The 16,691-nt window shown below is 34.5% G+C and overlaps 1 protein-coding gene across 10 annotated transcripts in view; it reads left to right on the top strand.

Annotated features, from left to right (window-relative positions):
• Positions 1 to 16,691, top strand: part of FRYL (FRY like transcription coactivator) — a 176,641-nt gene that overhangs the window by 131,966 nt on the left and 27,984 nt on the right. For 8 of the 10 annotated variants that reach the window (XM_075025546.1, XM_075025526.1, XM_075025516.1 and 5 more), the window contains 13 exons: positions 427 to 612; positions 2,186 to 2,390; positions 3,297 to 3,418; positions 3,886 to 4,076; positions 4,785 to 4,879; positions 6,096 to 6,703; positions 7,326 to 7,423; positions 8,386 to 8,556; positions 9,552 to 9,692; positions 11,812 to 12,009; positions 13,270 to 13,431; positions 13,718 to 13,792; positions 15,292 to 15,468. In XM_075025546.1, coding sequence (XP_074881647.1) covers positions 427 to 612; positions 2,186 to 2,390; positions 3,297 to 3,418; positions 3,886 to 4,076; positions 4,785 to 4,879; positions 6,096 to 6,703; positions 7,326 to 7,423; positions 8,386 to 8,556; positions 9,552 to 9,692; positions 11,812 to 12,009; positions 13,270 to 13,431; positions 13,718 to 13,792; positions 15,292 to 15,468 — 2,429 coding nt within the window. The remainder of the gene's footprint in view (positions 1 to 426; positions 613 to 2,185; positions 2,391 to 3,296; positions 3,419 to 3,885; positions 4,077 to 4,784; positions 4,880 to 6,095; positions 6,704 to 7,325; positions 7,424 to 8,385; positions 8,557 to 9,551; positions 9,693 to 11,811; positions 12,010 to 13,269; positions 13,432 to 13,717; positions 13,793 to 15,291; positions 15,469 to 16,691) is intronic. The other 2 variants (XM_075025565.1, XM_075025483.1) reach the window with 1 other exon arrangement.

The raw sequence follows: 16,691 nt of genomic DNA, 5'->3' as shown, positions 1-16,691 counted from the left end.
TTAATATTTACAATATTTTAAAAAATTCAACTAAATATCTTTCAGCTTGATTAATGTGAATATAATTAAGAGGTTTTTAAAGTTGTTTGAAGGCAGTTTCTGTTGGAGCCTCTTTTACTTCTTTCTTCTTGTAGAAGACACAGTAAAATTCAAATTTTTTCTTTGTTTCTCTGTGTAGTAATTTTCATACAGAGCACAGATTAAGTTCTTACTGCTGTGTGAGAAACAAGAGGATATATTAAAGTTTGTTAAACTGTATGCTTTTGTTTTTGTATTGAAACACTGAAAAAACATTGTCTAGTGAACTATGTATCTATTATTTGGTAAAGTATAACAGACCAGTTTGAATACTGCTGGGTTTTTAATAATTTAATTCAGCGTGTCCTTTGAATGTAATAAAGCTTTTCCATTTTCCTTTTGTGTTAGGTTTTGACCACTGTCACCCTGAAGTCTACGAGCATTGTAAACAGCTGCTTTTGCATCTACTGATAGTGATGGGATCTGGCAGCAACGTCCAGTCTGTTGCTTCTGTCCTACTCAGAAACAGAGAGTTCAATGAGTCCAGGGTGCTTACTGTCAAGCAAACTACCCATTTAGATTATACTTTCACAGGTATGCTTTAGATTTATTAAGTGTTGCTTGTTAAAATGACATGGAAAGTTATCTTTTCTTCCAGGCATTATTAAAATTTCTGTTATTTGTAATATTTTCCTGAGTCCTTAGCATTAAAATGTATTTCTTCAGATTTTAATTATGAATATGGTTCACATTAGCACTTTGTGCTCAGTCATTGGAGTAGGGAGTACAGTTGAATGATTAAATAGTAGTGAAAACCACAGAGCGTGCTCTGTGTTTTGGATCTGTAATACAGCAGGTTTTATGATGCCTTTGAAAGTAAAAACCAAGAAGATACATCTCTTACTTGTTTGCAGCAACTTTAAATTTCTGACTTTTGTCAGCTGTAATTGCATTGTTCAATAGGCTATCAGAATACTCTTTTGAGATATGATCTTTTAATGTTCACCTTAACATTACAATATTGTAATTATGCAGGAAACTATATATTTTCTATGTATCTCTTTATGAAAGGAATATTTTGATGGTGTGGGCCTATTGTAGTTTCTGAAGAAATGTGAAATAGTTCGGTTTTTTGAAACCTAGTATTTCATATTATTTCAGTAGGTGGCAGCATATTGCTATACAATGGGTTGGTCCTGTTTTATTCACATCAGAAGTGGTTTTGTCACTAACCAAAAACACTTGTCTGTTTTGTGAATTTGATATTCATTGCAATGAGAAATTAAAAAGTGGGCATAGTGGAAGAATTCTTTTATGTAAACCTATTTGCAGAACTTTACCAGTGCACCTATATGGTGACCTATACACTATTCCTGGTGATTAAGATAAGGTGATTACAGGTATGCATGCCTAGCACGAGGTCAGACAAGCTGATGTTAAAATTTATTTGAACCAGCTAATATGCCAGTCCAAACCCTGTGGCTCTGTAGAGTGAAAATTTGTGGTGGATGTCAGCGAGTCTCAAGCTTATGTACAATTATTACAGTCAGAGGTTCGTGTCCCACTTTTCCTTGCCAGTTTACTTTCTCCCAGCACCTCATAGATAGATAGAGGCATAATGTGAGGAGTTACTGCAGTTGTATTTTTATTGCCATGTGATTCTTTACACGGAGAGAAAAATCTTATAGCAGCAAGATTAAGCTAACTTCAGAGAAACTTTGTGCAGCAAGAAGGGCTCTGCTTAGAGTCAATTCGCTAGCTAATACTTAGTGTTCACTGATTTAAAGTGCTGTCAGTTACACTGGGACTGAGTTTTAACAACAACAAAAAATTATCTGCACAGTGTTAGGAAGTAATTTATATCATTTGTCTCCACTTATTAAGATGAGATGCTTCAGAAACCACTAAGCTGTCATATTACCAATACAAAATCAAATATAATACAGTGGTTTTGAAAAAGGATCTAGCAGTTGCTTATTAAGGCTCCAGTCATGTGAAGACTTTGCATATATCAGACTTGTTGATTTCATTGAAGTTATTGTATCCATTAAATTATTCTCATTATGTTTGCTAATTTATTGATTTTTTGAGGACTGTTTTTTCTTTTTATATATTTAATATTAACTGTCAACTTAAGAGCGCATAATCATCTTGTTTCTTATTTTAGCAGGTGTTCATGATTTTATACCTGATTACCAGCCCTCCCCAATGACAGACTCAGGGCTTAGTTCAAGTTCTACCTCTTCTAGCATCAGTTTAGGAAATACAAGTGCTGCCATTTCTCATCTGCACACCACAATCCTCAATGAGGTTGATATTTCAGTAGAGCAGGATGAAAAAGTGAAAACTCTCATAGAATTTATTACCTCAAGGTAAGATTTCAATTTTCATTTTTGTTGAGACATGTATTTTGTGGAAATATGGCAAGAGCCTTACTGTTTGGCATCACATTGTCTGATTTTGTCTCTGTTTTATCAGCAGTAAGAGATAGTTTAATCCTGAAGTGTTTTTAAATGATACAGCCTATGAACAACTCTAACTTTCCAACAATTACAGAGAATTTTGGCCACCCTTTTGTGTCCTGAGTGTTTAAAAATATTTTGCCATGTTCTACACAGGTCTGTTATCTTTGCTTGCCACACAGTTTATAAAATTCCCTTTTCCCTCTAAAGGTTTAGGGCTGGAATACATAAAGATAATTAGGGAGCTGCAAGATTTGTGTGGAGTTTATGGATTGCCTAGTAGTAGAGAGCTGGCTATTCAAAAACCAGGAATTTGTGGCAAAGAACACCTGTATAACCATCAACACTTGTGCAGTTTGTTTGATGGTTTATATAAAGCTTTCAAAATTGTGTAAATCTGAAATCCTGCCTGTTTCTGAAAACTTTTGATTACTTATGCTTTACATCAGCCTCAACTTATCATAGTGTGGTGTATTGATGGGAAGAAAATGGGAAGAAAGGAGATTGTTTTAAGAAGTGTATACTGGCATTAGTTGTACAGGTTCTTTAGAACATCTCTTCCTAAACTTAGGCTGTTACTTCAGTTGGATCTGATATATTGCTTTTCACCTTGTCTTAACTTTTTGTATATTGTTGTATAATATTGGGCAGTTGTCAAACTTCTTTCCATTTGTGTCTGCAGTTCTACATGGTTTCTTTTATGTGCTAATTAGTAGATTCTTTTGCAGCTAACCTTAAGGTTAAAATAACATTTAAATAATATTAATGACAAAGGCTATGTTTTATGTTCTGTTTACTCTATTTTTGTGTTTTTAGGAAAAGAGGCCCACTTTGGAATCATGAAGATGTTTCGGCCAAGAACCCTAATATAAAGAGTGCTGAGCAGTTAACTGTGTTTTTAAAGCACGTAGTATCTATATTTAAACAGTCTAGCTCAGGTATGTTAGAAAATGGTTGATGCATGATAGAATGTCTAAGTCTGCAAAGTAAATGAATTTTTTTGAATGCCTGTAAATTTACGGGTTATCTATAAAATCACTCTAGGTGATTGCTTACTGCTTCTAAATAATAGATTTTTCTTTTGTATTGCACACTTCACTTTCTATTATGACAGATTTAAATATAATCTTTTAGGAATGAGATAAAATATCTTATTAATTTATTGTGGACACTTAATATTCAATTCATAAATGTTTTATTCTCTACAAGTCTCTCCAGTGTTAAGTATTATGGATACAAGTTTATATGCCTGGAAAGATTTTAGAGAGTAATACTCCTTGAGAAAAATGTAGATGAGAGTATTTTAAAGTTAGGAATTACTTTGGCAATTTACTCTTCATTAAATTCAAGTGGTTTTGTTTTTCATAAAGCATTGTGTTGCTTGAGTACTTATTTGCTTTTATAGGAGGATTTCAATTGGAACACCGTCTCAGTGAAGTTGCTTTGCAAACTGCGCTGTCGTGCTCCTCTCGACATTATGCTGGGAGGTCATTTCAGATTTTCAGGGCTCTGAAGCAGCCTCTTACTGCATCTACACTTTCTGACGTTCTCTCCAGACTAGTAGAAACTGTTGGAGATGCCGGAGAAGAAGCTCAGGTATTTGAAATTTTTCCCCCACTTTCTTAGAAAGCTAAGTCTGCCTAAATGACATAACTTGCATTATTATTTTAATGATAGTAAAATTTAAAAGCATTTTTTATTCAGTTGCTTTTTATTTTTAAATAAAGATATTTCAAATATCAAACCAGTTTTAATCATGACACTTCCTGAATTTTCACGTAATTAAATGGTGAAAAGATGAGCTGTGCACATGCTCTTCTACAGCAATAGGAACTTTCAGAGAGTTTGATACATCTGTTTCCTGAAAACACCTTGTCTTTCATAGTTAGAGAATCCTGAGATCAGCCATATAAAAAATAATTTGTTTTCTTTTATTAAGAACTTAACCTGATAAAGTGTTAACAACCATCAACTTAATGTCATTGTACATCTAAAGAAGTGGATCTCATGTTTTAATATTGCAAAATGAAAGTCTAAATGACTCCATCCTTAAGTCCATCCTTAAAAATAATGCAAACCAGAATAAATTCTGTGAATATTTGGAAATAAATGGAAGTTTTTCCCTGTCTTGAAGCTATATGGCTAATTTGAGGTCTCTCATCAGAATTATGTTCTAATTAAAGCATGAAATAATAATTTAGTTACTGATACTGATTTTATATTTTTGTATCACTACTCAGTAGATTTTCTGTGGCCTTCCTTGTGCATATTGCATAATTTATAATGACCTGTGGCTTTCCCCAGGGTTTTGTCATAGAACTGCTTCTGACCTTAGAGTCTGCTATTGATACATTGGCTGAAACCATGAAGCATTATGATCTGCTTTCTGCCCTTTCTCAGTAAGTTCTTTTATTAGTCAAGCTACATTACACATTTTTATACATTTGAATTATTAAAGATCCGTATTACAAATGTAATTAAATAATTTCATGTTGTCTTTGCAGAATAGTTGTATCCTTATAGCAAAATTGCCTGCTCTTTTATGTTTTTATCATTCTGCTTCAAGCAAAACTCCTAAGAATCTAGATTTTCTGAAAAGGATCTCTGCTGCCTTTCCAACTTACCCTCTTGGGTCCAATTTAAAAAAAAAAAGGTGTTCCTTATGGCTCAATTCTGAAATGTCATCAGTTCTTCTGAAACCTCTTAAAAATAAAGGCACTGAGTACATTTAGAACTTTTTTTTTTAATCAGGCCCTACTGACCTTGATTAACATTGTAATTCTTAGGGGGTCTTATTTTTTTCCCCATATATATAATGAAGGTAATGGCACCAATCTTTAAAAGATAATTTTAAATAATTTAAGGTTCACAGATGAAAACTGCTGTACTGCTATAAATACTTTTATTCCAGTGTTAATACAGGACAAATTTCTTCAGTTACAGCAACTGCTAGTCTGTCTTAGGCCTCAGATGATTTGTCCATAGATGAGAAGTGTAATTGAACAGCCTGAGTCATTTGTGTGTCTCATTACAGTCTGAGTGGTTAGCTCAATGACTTTGTAGCAAACTGAAAAAAATCCCTAAATTTACAGACATCTTTATTTGTTTGACTTCTTGGCAAAGTTTTTGAAAATGTTGAGATTTCTAGGTATATATTCCATTTCTCAGCATCAGAACTGGAAGGTGTTGGTTTCTCTAGGTCAGATACTTCAGACAAATATAAGGTAATAACTAAATAATTTCATTTATTAATTAATTCATTTTTCTACCTTTATCACATGTATAGGGAAGTTGGAATGCTAGATCTTAATTTACAGATAATCTCCTATATGCTATAGGCTAATTTTTCAGATTTTACAAAATTGTTATGTAATTATTTTGGTATTCTGGGATTGTACAGTCTTGTCCTTATGCCGTAAGGATATTTTAGTAGTATATATAGAAATGCTGTATTTTCATGTATTATAATACTCTTCCAGTGATGAAGCGGAGTATTCACTGTGTATGTATATATGTGATTAGCATAACATCTTTTTCCTTTCTTCTCTTTTTCTAAACTGTACGTTATTGAAGTATTTTGCATGGAATAATATGTAATACTGATTTTTATTTTAGAACCTCGTACCATGATTCTGTAATGGGAAACAAGTATGCAGCTAATAGGAAAAGCACTGGACAGATAAATCTAAGCACAAGTCCCATTAATAGTGGCAGTTGTTTGGGGTACTACAGCAATACCAGGAGTAATTCTCTGAGACTGAATTTAATCACTGAGCGGAGAGGCGACCGTCGACGGAGCAACACACTGGATATAATGGATGGAAGGATAAATCATGGTGGAAGTTTGGCCAGGACTAGAAGCCTTTCCTCCCTGAGAGAGGGAGGGATGTATGATGTGCAGCCCACTACTGACCCTGTCAACTTGATGGCCACCATATTTTGGATTGCAGCTTCGTTGCTAGAGTCAGATTATGAGTATGAATACCTTTTGGCTCTCAAGCTACTCAACAAGCTGCTTATTCACTTGCCTCTGGATAAATCAGAGAGTCGGGAAAAGATAGAAAAGGTGCAGAATAAACTGAAATGGAATAACTTTCCAGGCCTTCAGCAGCTTTTCCTAAAAGGCTTTACTTCAGCATCTACACAAGAAATGACAGTACATCTCCTCAGTAAACTCATCACAATTTCCAGGCATGCTTTGGTGGATCCTTCTCAGTTAGCAGGTATCTTTAGTAAATGTATGTGTAATGAAAAAATATTTTTTCATCAAATTAAGTGTAATCAAAATCAGTAGTAATTATGCATTTGCCTGAAAAAAAACCCGTTCCATTAAATGCTTTTGGCAGTTGTCGAGGTTACACTGTTAGATAGTGGGAATACATTACACGCTATGATTATCTGCTAAGAAATACTGCACATAAACTTCATGTATTGACTATTAACTTACTTTCAACTTGCTTACAAGTGAGTTTTAAAAGTACATGTATTATTTTTCATGATCTTGTGCTAACTAGCTCAATTAGTACCATTTCAAGCATTTGCACATTTTAGAAACAATATGACTGTACTGCCTCAAGCTATCCAGTTTTGTGATAGCTTTGCTTAATTGGTCTGGTGATGATTTTGTTTTCATCTTATGCATATTTATACCTAAGACAGACACATTTATATACATTCTACATACATACACACTTAGGTACATGTACGCATATATATAATTTATATATCTGTGTGAATGTATGTGTCATGCTGTAAGGGTTCTTAAATACCAGATAACTCCACATTAAATTAAGTTTTATTAAAAATCTTTAGGGCTCATGTAACTGTGTTTATGTGTGTGTTTAGGATTTCCCCTAAACATCTTGTGCCTACTTCCTCATCTGATCCAACATTTTGATAACCCAACTCAGTTTTGTAAAGAAACAGCTGACAGGATAGCAAAGGTATGTAAAATGATGCCTGGAGAAGTATCCAGGAGTTTATACCAGCATTGTTTCTGTATTTTTCTGCTCCCTTATGTAATAGTTCTAGGTGATAGTAACAGTAATATAGAACTAACTATAAAAGTTCCTATTTTAAAGATGTGATCTAGTCCCAGGTGATATAGTTGGACCTCATATCAACCCCCAAGTTTCCCTTTGTCAATGAAAAAACACATTTAGCTTATTCTATAACATTTAGATGTAAAGAACAAATTTCATTATTAATGATACCAGTTATTTTTCTTACTTGTCTGATTTTTCAGTTTCTCATTTTAAACGTAAGCTTAATCAATTTTTAAGCACACTTCCTAATTTACTTATGAGAAGGAAGTGATCCTACCTTTCGGAATGGTAGGTAGAGAAGAAAAGGTAATATGTTCTTACTATTACTTGTACACACTGATTAACCTTGGAATCTTTTTGAACTGTAGCGTCTGTTAAATCAGTGCATGGTACACACCAACAATCTCAAGCCAGGCTGGTGGTATGCTGGCCTGACAGTCTGCATTTTAAGGAATAATGTGGAAAAGGGAGTAAGAAAGTGCTGTCTGTCACAGGAGATGCAGTCATAGCCCTCTGGCTGCCCAAAATGTGATACATATATCACTTAACTGTGTGCAGGCCATCTCAAAGGTGTACATGACTGATGCAAATCCAGAAATTACTGCTGTCCCTTAAATACTTGCACTACTATCTAGGAACAGTAGTTGAGGTAAGTTTGGTATGAGTTGTAGATAAACTTGGAACATGGATGCCACAGTACCAAAATTCAACAGAAACTCTAGGTGTTGCTTGTGTGATTAGTTCAGTTTCAGTTATTAGAAAATAGAGTGAAATCTGGGAAAAGCGCATAATGACTTCTCAATGCTTAGGTTAAAAATTTGTCATTTCTAGTATAATTAAATATGCTTTTTGCTTTTCAGGTTTGTGCAGAGGAGAAATCACCAACTCTTGCCAATCTGGCTCATATGATGAGTTTATACAGTACACACAGTTACTCCAGAGACTGTTCTAACTGGATTAATGTAGTGTGTAGATATTTGCATGACTCTTTCTCAGATGCCACATTTAACCTCGTAACGTATCTTGCAGAGGTAAATTCTTAATAAAAGTGTATCTCATGTTGACGGTCTGTGATCAACATTGCATTTACTTATTGCCAATTCCTTATTTTTCATGGTTCTGAATATTGGGGGGGGCACATCTTCCATAATGGGACAATAATATAAAAATGTTCTAGGATATAGAAAAGGGATGACTACTGCCATTTTTTGAGTGCAGCAATTTAAATGTACCTTGAAACTATAATCCCTCTAAGGAAAGATCCCTTTTTATGATAGTAGTGTTTAGTAGTAGATATTTATATTCTGTGCTACATGAATAAAATGTGCACACTGTCTTGGCTTTACCAAAATATACTTAGGGCAAATTTTAAGAGACCTTTTTTCATCCAAGTACACATTTAAAGATGTCCTTATCACAACTTAAAAAAATAATGTCAAAGTTTAATTGTAAGTATTGCATAGTATATAATTAAAGATAATTTAAATTATAGAATTCAGTGTATGATTCTGCCAGGCATTCATACAGGAAAACTGTTATTACCTTTAAAAAAAGTACCTTGTGTGAAAATCTTGTAGAGCTTATCCTTGAAGTATATCCCCTCAAACTGTGTACAAATATTTAAAAAAATATTTTCGGTTCTCATTAATTACTTTATATGTACTTATTTTGTTCATAAGATTGTGTTTACCAGCTTTCTTTTAAGGCATAGATGTAATTGTTTTTCATACAGCTTTGAGATTTTGAATTTGTATGAACAGTTCTATTTAGTGCTTTAGATCTGTCCTAACAAAAGTGTCAAAATTAAGGGAAAAAACTGAATTAGGACAGAAAACATTGTTCTGTTGCATTACAAATGCTAAATGCTAAAACAAAGTTTTGAAAAACAGGAAGTGGTACACTTAAGTTTCTTGAAGGGGAAGATAAATATATATGGAAGTTAGCTATACTTTAATGTTTGTTTTCACTTTTTGCTACCATTAAAGGCCCTAATTAAACTCTGTATTTTAAAAACCCTTTTTTTTAGCTGTTAGAGAAAGGGTTATCCAGTATGCAACAGTCCTTACTGCAGATCATTTACAGTCTTCTGAGTCATATAGACCTATCCACAGCACCAGTGAAGCAGTTTAATTTGGAAATCATAAAAGTTATTGGTAAATATGTTCAGGTAGGTACTCTGAAAAACTATAAAAGCCTTTCTGCTTATTATCAAAGTGGTAGTGAAATTACACTTGATTTGGGGGGGGGGTTAATTTGTTTCAGATATAAAAATAGTTCTTCAAAGTCAGATTCTCTGGTATTTTATTTTTTGTCCAATGTACTTAATTCACTATAAGCTTATGTATTTGTCCAATTTGATTTACATCTTGTGGGACAAATTACCTAGGTGAACGTGCATCTCTTTACAGATATAGGCAACTCTACATGTGTAATTAGAGGTGATGATCCTTCAAAGGAAATGTTTACTGCTAAATACTGCACAAATGTTTTATTTAAGTGTGTGTGTTTTCAAAAGGAAGTTTTACATTTAAATGCATCTTTAAATCACTTTCACTAATATATCTGTGAGGAACATTAAGGTGCACCTTAATAAATTTGAGTGCATTTTTTATTAAAGAAGGTCCCCAAAAGATGAACAACAGTGTTTTGCCCTAGGTAATTTGATCCTTTGTACTTGGAATACAGTTTACTGAAAATCTCTTTCATGGAAGAAAGTCTAGCATCTTGCTGAAAGATTTTATAAAAATGCCTGGAGCATAAAACCATTTCAGTGCACAATATTCTTCTCTTCCCCCCTGCCCCCCTTTTCTTTTTTCCTGAATGCCATTATTGCCAAATGTATTTCAGTCAAATGGTTTAATCATAATTAACCAGCAAAAATAGTGTTCCCTGGATGTTTTGTTATTGATGGGTATGTACTTTAGATATTGTGCTCCTGTCAGAGTGCATTAGGCAAAATGGAATGATTAGCATAACTATAGTTCTTATGGCCTGACGGCTGCTTCCTTCGCCTCTAACCTTTATCTGAGCTTTCTATGCAAGCCCACACTACCATGGAATGTAATCTTAATTAGATGTTAGCTATCAAAATAATGGTACTAGCGAAAAAATATTCCAGAGGAGCCTATATATTTTTGATACAGTAAAACTTGTTACTATAAATGACAAAAGAAAAGATCATAAATGAACATGTCTTGTTTAAATGTGGTGCTACTAAGCTGATTTTTTTAGTCCTCTGCAATCAAAGTGCATCATAGCAAATTTAATTTGCTACAGGATGGTTCAAGTTTGAGACTACTTTTTTATGTTTATGATGCACAGAAATTCAGGAGATTGTTCAAGACTCATCTACAAGGAAGCATATACTACTTAGAGCATTGAAAGTGGTGTTTATTTTTTTAATGCAATAAAAAAATTATTTAACAAACATGGCATCCTAATTTAAAAAAAAAAAAAGGCAGACATCTTGCTAATTTCAGACACTGGCAGGTTTACGTTTCAGGTAGAATCCTACCATTTTCAGGAGTGTAAATCTTAACCTTCCCAAGGTGCTGCTTTTGGTGTAAGTCTCATTTGCAATTCATTCCACAATCTCTGTTGTTGAAACTGCTGAATTATTTACATTACTTAATCATCTTTTTAAGGAGAGTGCACTCGGCCTCTGCCTCTCATACTTTCATGTATGTATGTATGTATGTTCTCATACTTTTGTCCTGGCTTTTTTAAGCACTTCATTGGTTTGATACTATATAAAAACCTTGTAAATGTTTTTGGTTTTTTTTAAGATCTTTGAAATGTGTGAGGAAATATAAGGCACAGAATATTTTTGTCTGTTTCAAATTCAGTTTACTCTGCCCATAAGTGTAAAATAATTAAAGATGCCAGGGGGTGGAAGTTGTTTTGCTTTTAAATGCTATCAGTTTTTATCTCCTGGGGCATGAAGGGCAGATACTTCAGACAATGGTAAAAAATGCAGTGTAAATACAGGGAGTGAAGGACATGGAACAAGAGTCTGGTGTGGCTGGCACTGTGACCTGGAGCTAGTGAGCCTGCCTGGCCGGACCTGACCGCCTGCAGTGGGATGACCTGATACCTTGCCGCTGCCTTCCTGGCACTTCAAGGTCTGAAGCTGCCCGCCTGTGTTAGCACGTTGCAGCCACATATAGAAGATTAGAGCTTTTGGGTTTGTGAATCTTGCAATGCATCAGTGCAAAATCCTACTGTACATTAAAAATGGCTGCCTTGTCTGAAGTGATTGTTTTGTGATTTGTGTACATTCTCTTTAGAGTCCATATTGGAAGGAAGCCCTTAATATTTTGAAATTGGTGGTGTCTCGGTCAGCAAGCCTTGTTGTACCTAACGATATTCCAAAGACTTATGGAGGTGACATAGGTTCTCCTGAAATCTCTTTCACGAAAATCTTTAATAATGTCTCCAAGGAGCTACCTGGGAAGACCTTAGATTTCCATTTTGATATATCAGAGGTAATTATTATATTCAAATTACAATGCAATACTGACTTTCTGTTGCAAACTCAGATTTGTTTTCTGCTAGCCTTCTACATTTATATATTTCAAAATAAATATCATTTTTAAGAATGGCAGAAGTTGAAGTTTTACATACATGTAATTAGAGTCATACTGAAAGATAAACTTTGAATTCTTTTATGTTGTGTTTTTGCCTTTTCCCCCCTTTGAATGTCTGGAGAGTTAATTACTAAAAGTCAATAGGATTATTCTCAAGCGTGTCTCAGCTGTGTCAGAGAGCAGGCTAATGCAGCTGGCTGCAGCTTGCAGCTGAACATTCCAGGCTTTCATCAAGTGAAGGGTTGTGCATTCAAGGGCTGAGAGGATTAAAACCCTGTACTGCAGTTTTGGCGTGACTTTCAAACGGGGGAGAAAATTTAGAGAAGAGAATAGGATACAGAATATAGGAACCTCAGTGTGAGATGGACACAACTGGAGAAAAACCTCCTGTAGTTAAAAACAACACCCCTACCTCCCAATTAGGGTTCATTAGAACTCAAAATAATATATTAGTACAGCTGATACTCATTCTATGTCTGAAAAGGGGAGTATGGCCAAATGACTGCAGTGTAATAGAGGGATGTTAAAATTGTGGAAACTTTAGAAGTAATCAAAAGTAAGGGCTCCTGGTTGAAGCTGACCCTAGGTAATGATTGGAGATACAGATGTCTTAGGAGCATTACTTAAATTGGTAAGTGAATTTCTTACTGGAAGTTTCAGTGCATGCAGATAATTGAGAGACAAGATGAATTCCCACAGAGTTCACTGGAGTAGCATTTGCTGTCAAAATGGCTGAATTTGATCTTTGATTTTCAGAAGTGTGCGTGTGTTAGTGAAGTTGCTTGTCTGTGAAAACAGTTTGTTCATGTCTGTGAATGGTTCTTTAGAGAAACTTTGCATCTTTTAAACTTAGAACACAGTTGTTTTTGAAGTGTGTTTAAAAAATATAACTAGATTGTCAGCATAAAACTTGCATAATTCAAAAAACCACAAAAGTGGGCAGAATGGCAGCCTGCTGCATAGGGTAGAACTATTCAGCTTTGTATTTCCCAGTGTACCAATGCTCAGTGGATTAGGCATGGGCTTTGTAGAATGCTTAAAAACAAACAAACAGGCAAACCCTCCTACATTTTATATAAGACTAATTTCAAAAATCAAATGTGTGGTCTTTACTAATATAGATTTGAATTTTAAGAAAGTGTTCGTTGTCTTTGATAGACACCAATTATTGGAAATAAGTATGGTGATCAACACAGCGCAGCTGGTAGAAATGGGAAGCCAAAAGTCATTGCTGTTACCCGGAGCACTTCTTCAACTTCGTCAGGCTCCAATTCAAATGCATTAGTTCCTGTCAGCTGGAAGAGACCACAGCTATCTCAGGTACATGGTATCTCAAACGCACTATACATATATTATAGACACTATTTATGAATGTATAAAAAAAATTGTTTAAGTGTAATTTGAAGTCTATGTTGTGTCTTAGCAAAACAGTAAATGCATATAGCATAAATTAAAAGCTAACACTGGTGAAAAGAAAAAAAATAGTAAGATTCTTTTTAGAGATGTCAGGATGCGAGATGACTAGTCAAAATGCAGATGTTTTACATTTTTACCTGGACCTCCAGCAGATGCCTTGCTATGTGATTTTCTTTGGTATATTTTTCAGAGAAGAACTAGGGAGAAGCTAATGAACGTACTTTCTCTGTGTGGTCCAGAATCTGGTCTTCCCAAGAATCCTTCAGTAAGTGGTGTTGGTGGTTTGTTTTGGTTTTTAAATTCCAGTAGTGAGAATGCTATTGCGTTTTCAAGTATTGGTGAAGTTATGAAGAGCGGTTTTTGACAAACTGGTTTTGGTTCAACACTTCACAAATCCAATTGAAGAATTAAAAAGAGTTGGAATCATAAGTAATGAATTACTATTATTCCTCAAGAAGTCCAGTGGGCACCACTCTTTACTACTCAGGTTTCAAAACAGTATTTAAATTCAGCCAAAATCTCAGTGAATTTAGGTCCATCTTGTAGGGGGAGGACTATATGTTTTAAAGCAAACATAAATTACTAGGTTTAATTCTTAATTTTTATCTTACATGGTTATCAAAACAAGATTTTTTTTAAAGTCTTTGGACTGGAACTCAAATCTGTCCTTTCCAAATTAAATTAGTTGACTGCTAAGGAGCTCTGTTGATCAGACTAATCCTTAATACTTCTTCACAGAACAGCAGGGCTACACTGCCGCTCCAGAATAGTGTGTTGTATGTTTGAGGCTGTATGAATTTTAATTGTCTTGGCTAGAAGAGGGCATTGAACTAGGTCTCCCCTGTTCTGAGTAAATCTCTATCTACTCCATTATAAATAAGGTGCACTTTAGAGAGAAGGAGCAGGAATGGCTGAGGACTGCAAGGATGTTGATGCTGTATTGAAAATACCATAGAATCCATTGAAAATGATCAGTGGATCACATGCCTTCAAACTATCATGGATATCAGTAGGAACAATAGTCTTAAATATTGAGCAAAAATAGGCCGATGGCGTTACTTTCTGTGTATGGCATAGAAAGACACCCATTGGCATTCTAGGCTTAATGGTGGTGATGGCATTAAGAGCTTTTAAAATAAAGTGAATAGCCTACCTTGGGTTACGATCTAGAATATTGTTTTATATTGTGACATAGAAGTTCTTAGCTGGGGAAGAATTCTGATGGGAGGTGGATCTTTAATCTAGTGGAGGAGTTTAAAATAAATAAAATTAGATGCCTGAAAGCTGAAACTGAAGACATTTTAAAAAATTCAAATGGAAGTAAACAGCAAATTGTAATTTGTGAAGATTATAATCACTGGAAGCCAGCATTGGCTGCCTTTATACAGTCCTTCCACAGAAATTGGTAGACAAAAATTACATGGTCTGTGTCATGTGGATGATTATCATGATGAATTTTTTTGTTTTTAAGTTTGACTAATACTGTGGTTATGAAAATGAAGGTTTGGGGATATATTTTTCTCTTTATTTGTACCTTTGCAACTCTCAGTTACATTAAGGAGAGAATTATATCATTAGTTTAAAGATGTAGTTTAAAATCCAACTAGTCTTGAAACAAATTGCAGTCTGCACTTCCCCTAGTATTGTCATTATAGCGGCACACTAACTGCCACTAATGCCATTAAATTGCAGGAAGCAGGATAGCTGACTTTTGGAGTTACAGAAGTTGGAAGTTTTTATTTCTATTTTTACCCATACCTGCAGGTTGTGTTTTCTTCTAATGAAGACTTGGAAGTTGGAGATCAACAAACTAGTCTTATTTCAACAACAGAAGAAGTGATTCAAGAGGAGGAAGTAGCTGTAGAAGACAATACCAGTGAACAACAGTTTGGAGTTTTTAAAGACTTTGACTTTTTAGATGTTGAATTGGAAGATGCAGAGGTGAGGCCTTGGGATTTCTTCTGTGTATTTCCATTTGAGAACATTTTAAAAATTAGGTTATGTTGGTGCAATTCTAAGGAACTGGCAGCTCTTGTAACTAATCCAATTGGGAAGAATTTATGACATGATTGAACTTAATTTGCATGATAAAGAAACCCATGTCACAAACTTTGCAGTGTTAAGTTGTTGCAAATTGTTGGGTGGTTTTTGGGGAGAGAGTTGGGATTTTTGGGGTGGGTTAAGTGACAGTATAAGCCAATGACAGGATGAACACTGGGGTATCATGCAGTAGAAAACTTAATTATGGAACAATATGTTAAGAAAATGGTATTATCTTTGTTCCTGATATGTTTCTGCATTTTGAAAACATGAAGAATAGCTTTCAAAGTTACAAACTGTATGATACACTATCTCATTATATACGATTGATTTGGTCACCATAATTGCTTGCATTGACTTTGACATTATATCTGGTTTGTTGCAGTTCTTAAATTTCCTCCACTTCTCCTGTCAAAAAAGAGAGAGAGGAGGTAAAATAAATATCAAGAAATAGTAAAGATTCTGTTAACATTTGTTACTTGTTTGGGATAAATAAAAGGTTTCAGACCAGAATTTGCTGAAGCATGGAAGTATGACTGCAAAAGGACTGGGGAGAAGAAATCAAATGATTTGTAGTTTCTTTCAGTCTTTTGTTACAGTCTATACAAAATAATTTAATTAGTAATGGAGACCCTTGCAGGTCATGAGTGAACAAGCTACTAAGAATATCTGCCTATCTAACCACTAAGATTATTATTCTGATTAATCTATCTCTTTTTACAAAATCTTGCTTTTTTTCCCCCTAATACTTTAGTTTTATCTCACTTTCTTCATGCTTCCTCTGTATTGCTTCACTTCAGCCAATATTTGCATCTTGTAGGAAAAGTACAGGCTCATCATGGTCTATGGCATATATGTGACCACATACTATACAGATCCAATTTCCTGTATTGAATGCAAGTGGTCAAACAGTTCAGAATCAAGGCTCAGTAGTAGTAAAACATTATTTTAACGCTATATGGGGCTTTGTAGGTAGAATGCCAAAAGCTGAAAACATTGCCAAACCAAGTTAATCTTTAACTTCATTTTCTCTATTATTTTAATAGCAGATCATAATGAAGAAAAGACAGTTTCTTTCTCATTACTTGCCTGTATGCAACATGTAGTGCTATACTTGGAAAAAA

This window comes from Buteo buteo, chromosome 1 (genome assembly GCF_964188355.1).
Source record: "Buteo buteo chromosome 1, bButBut1.hap1.1, whole genome shotgun sequence".
Classification (NCBI taxonomy): Eukaryota; Metazoa; Chordata; class Aves; order Accipitriformes; family Accipitridae; genus Buteo; species Buteo buteo.
This window is presented reverse-complemented; position numbering and strand designations above follow the sequence as displayed.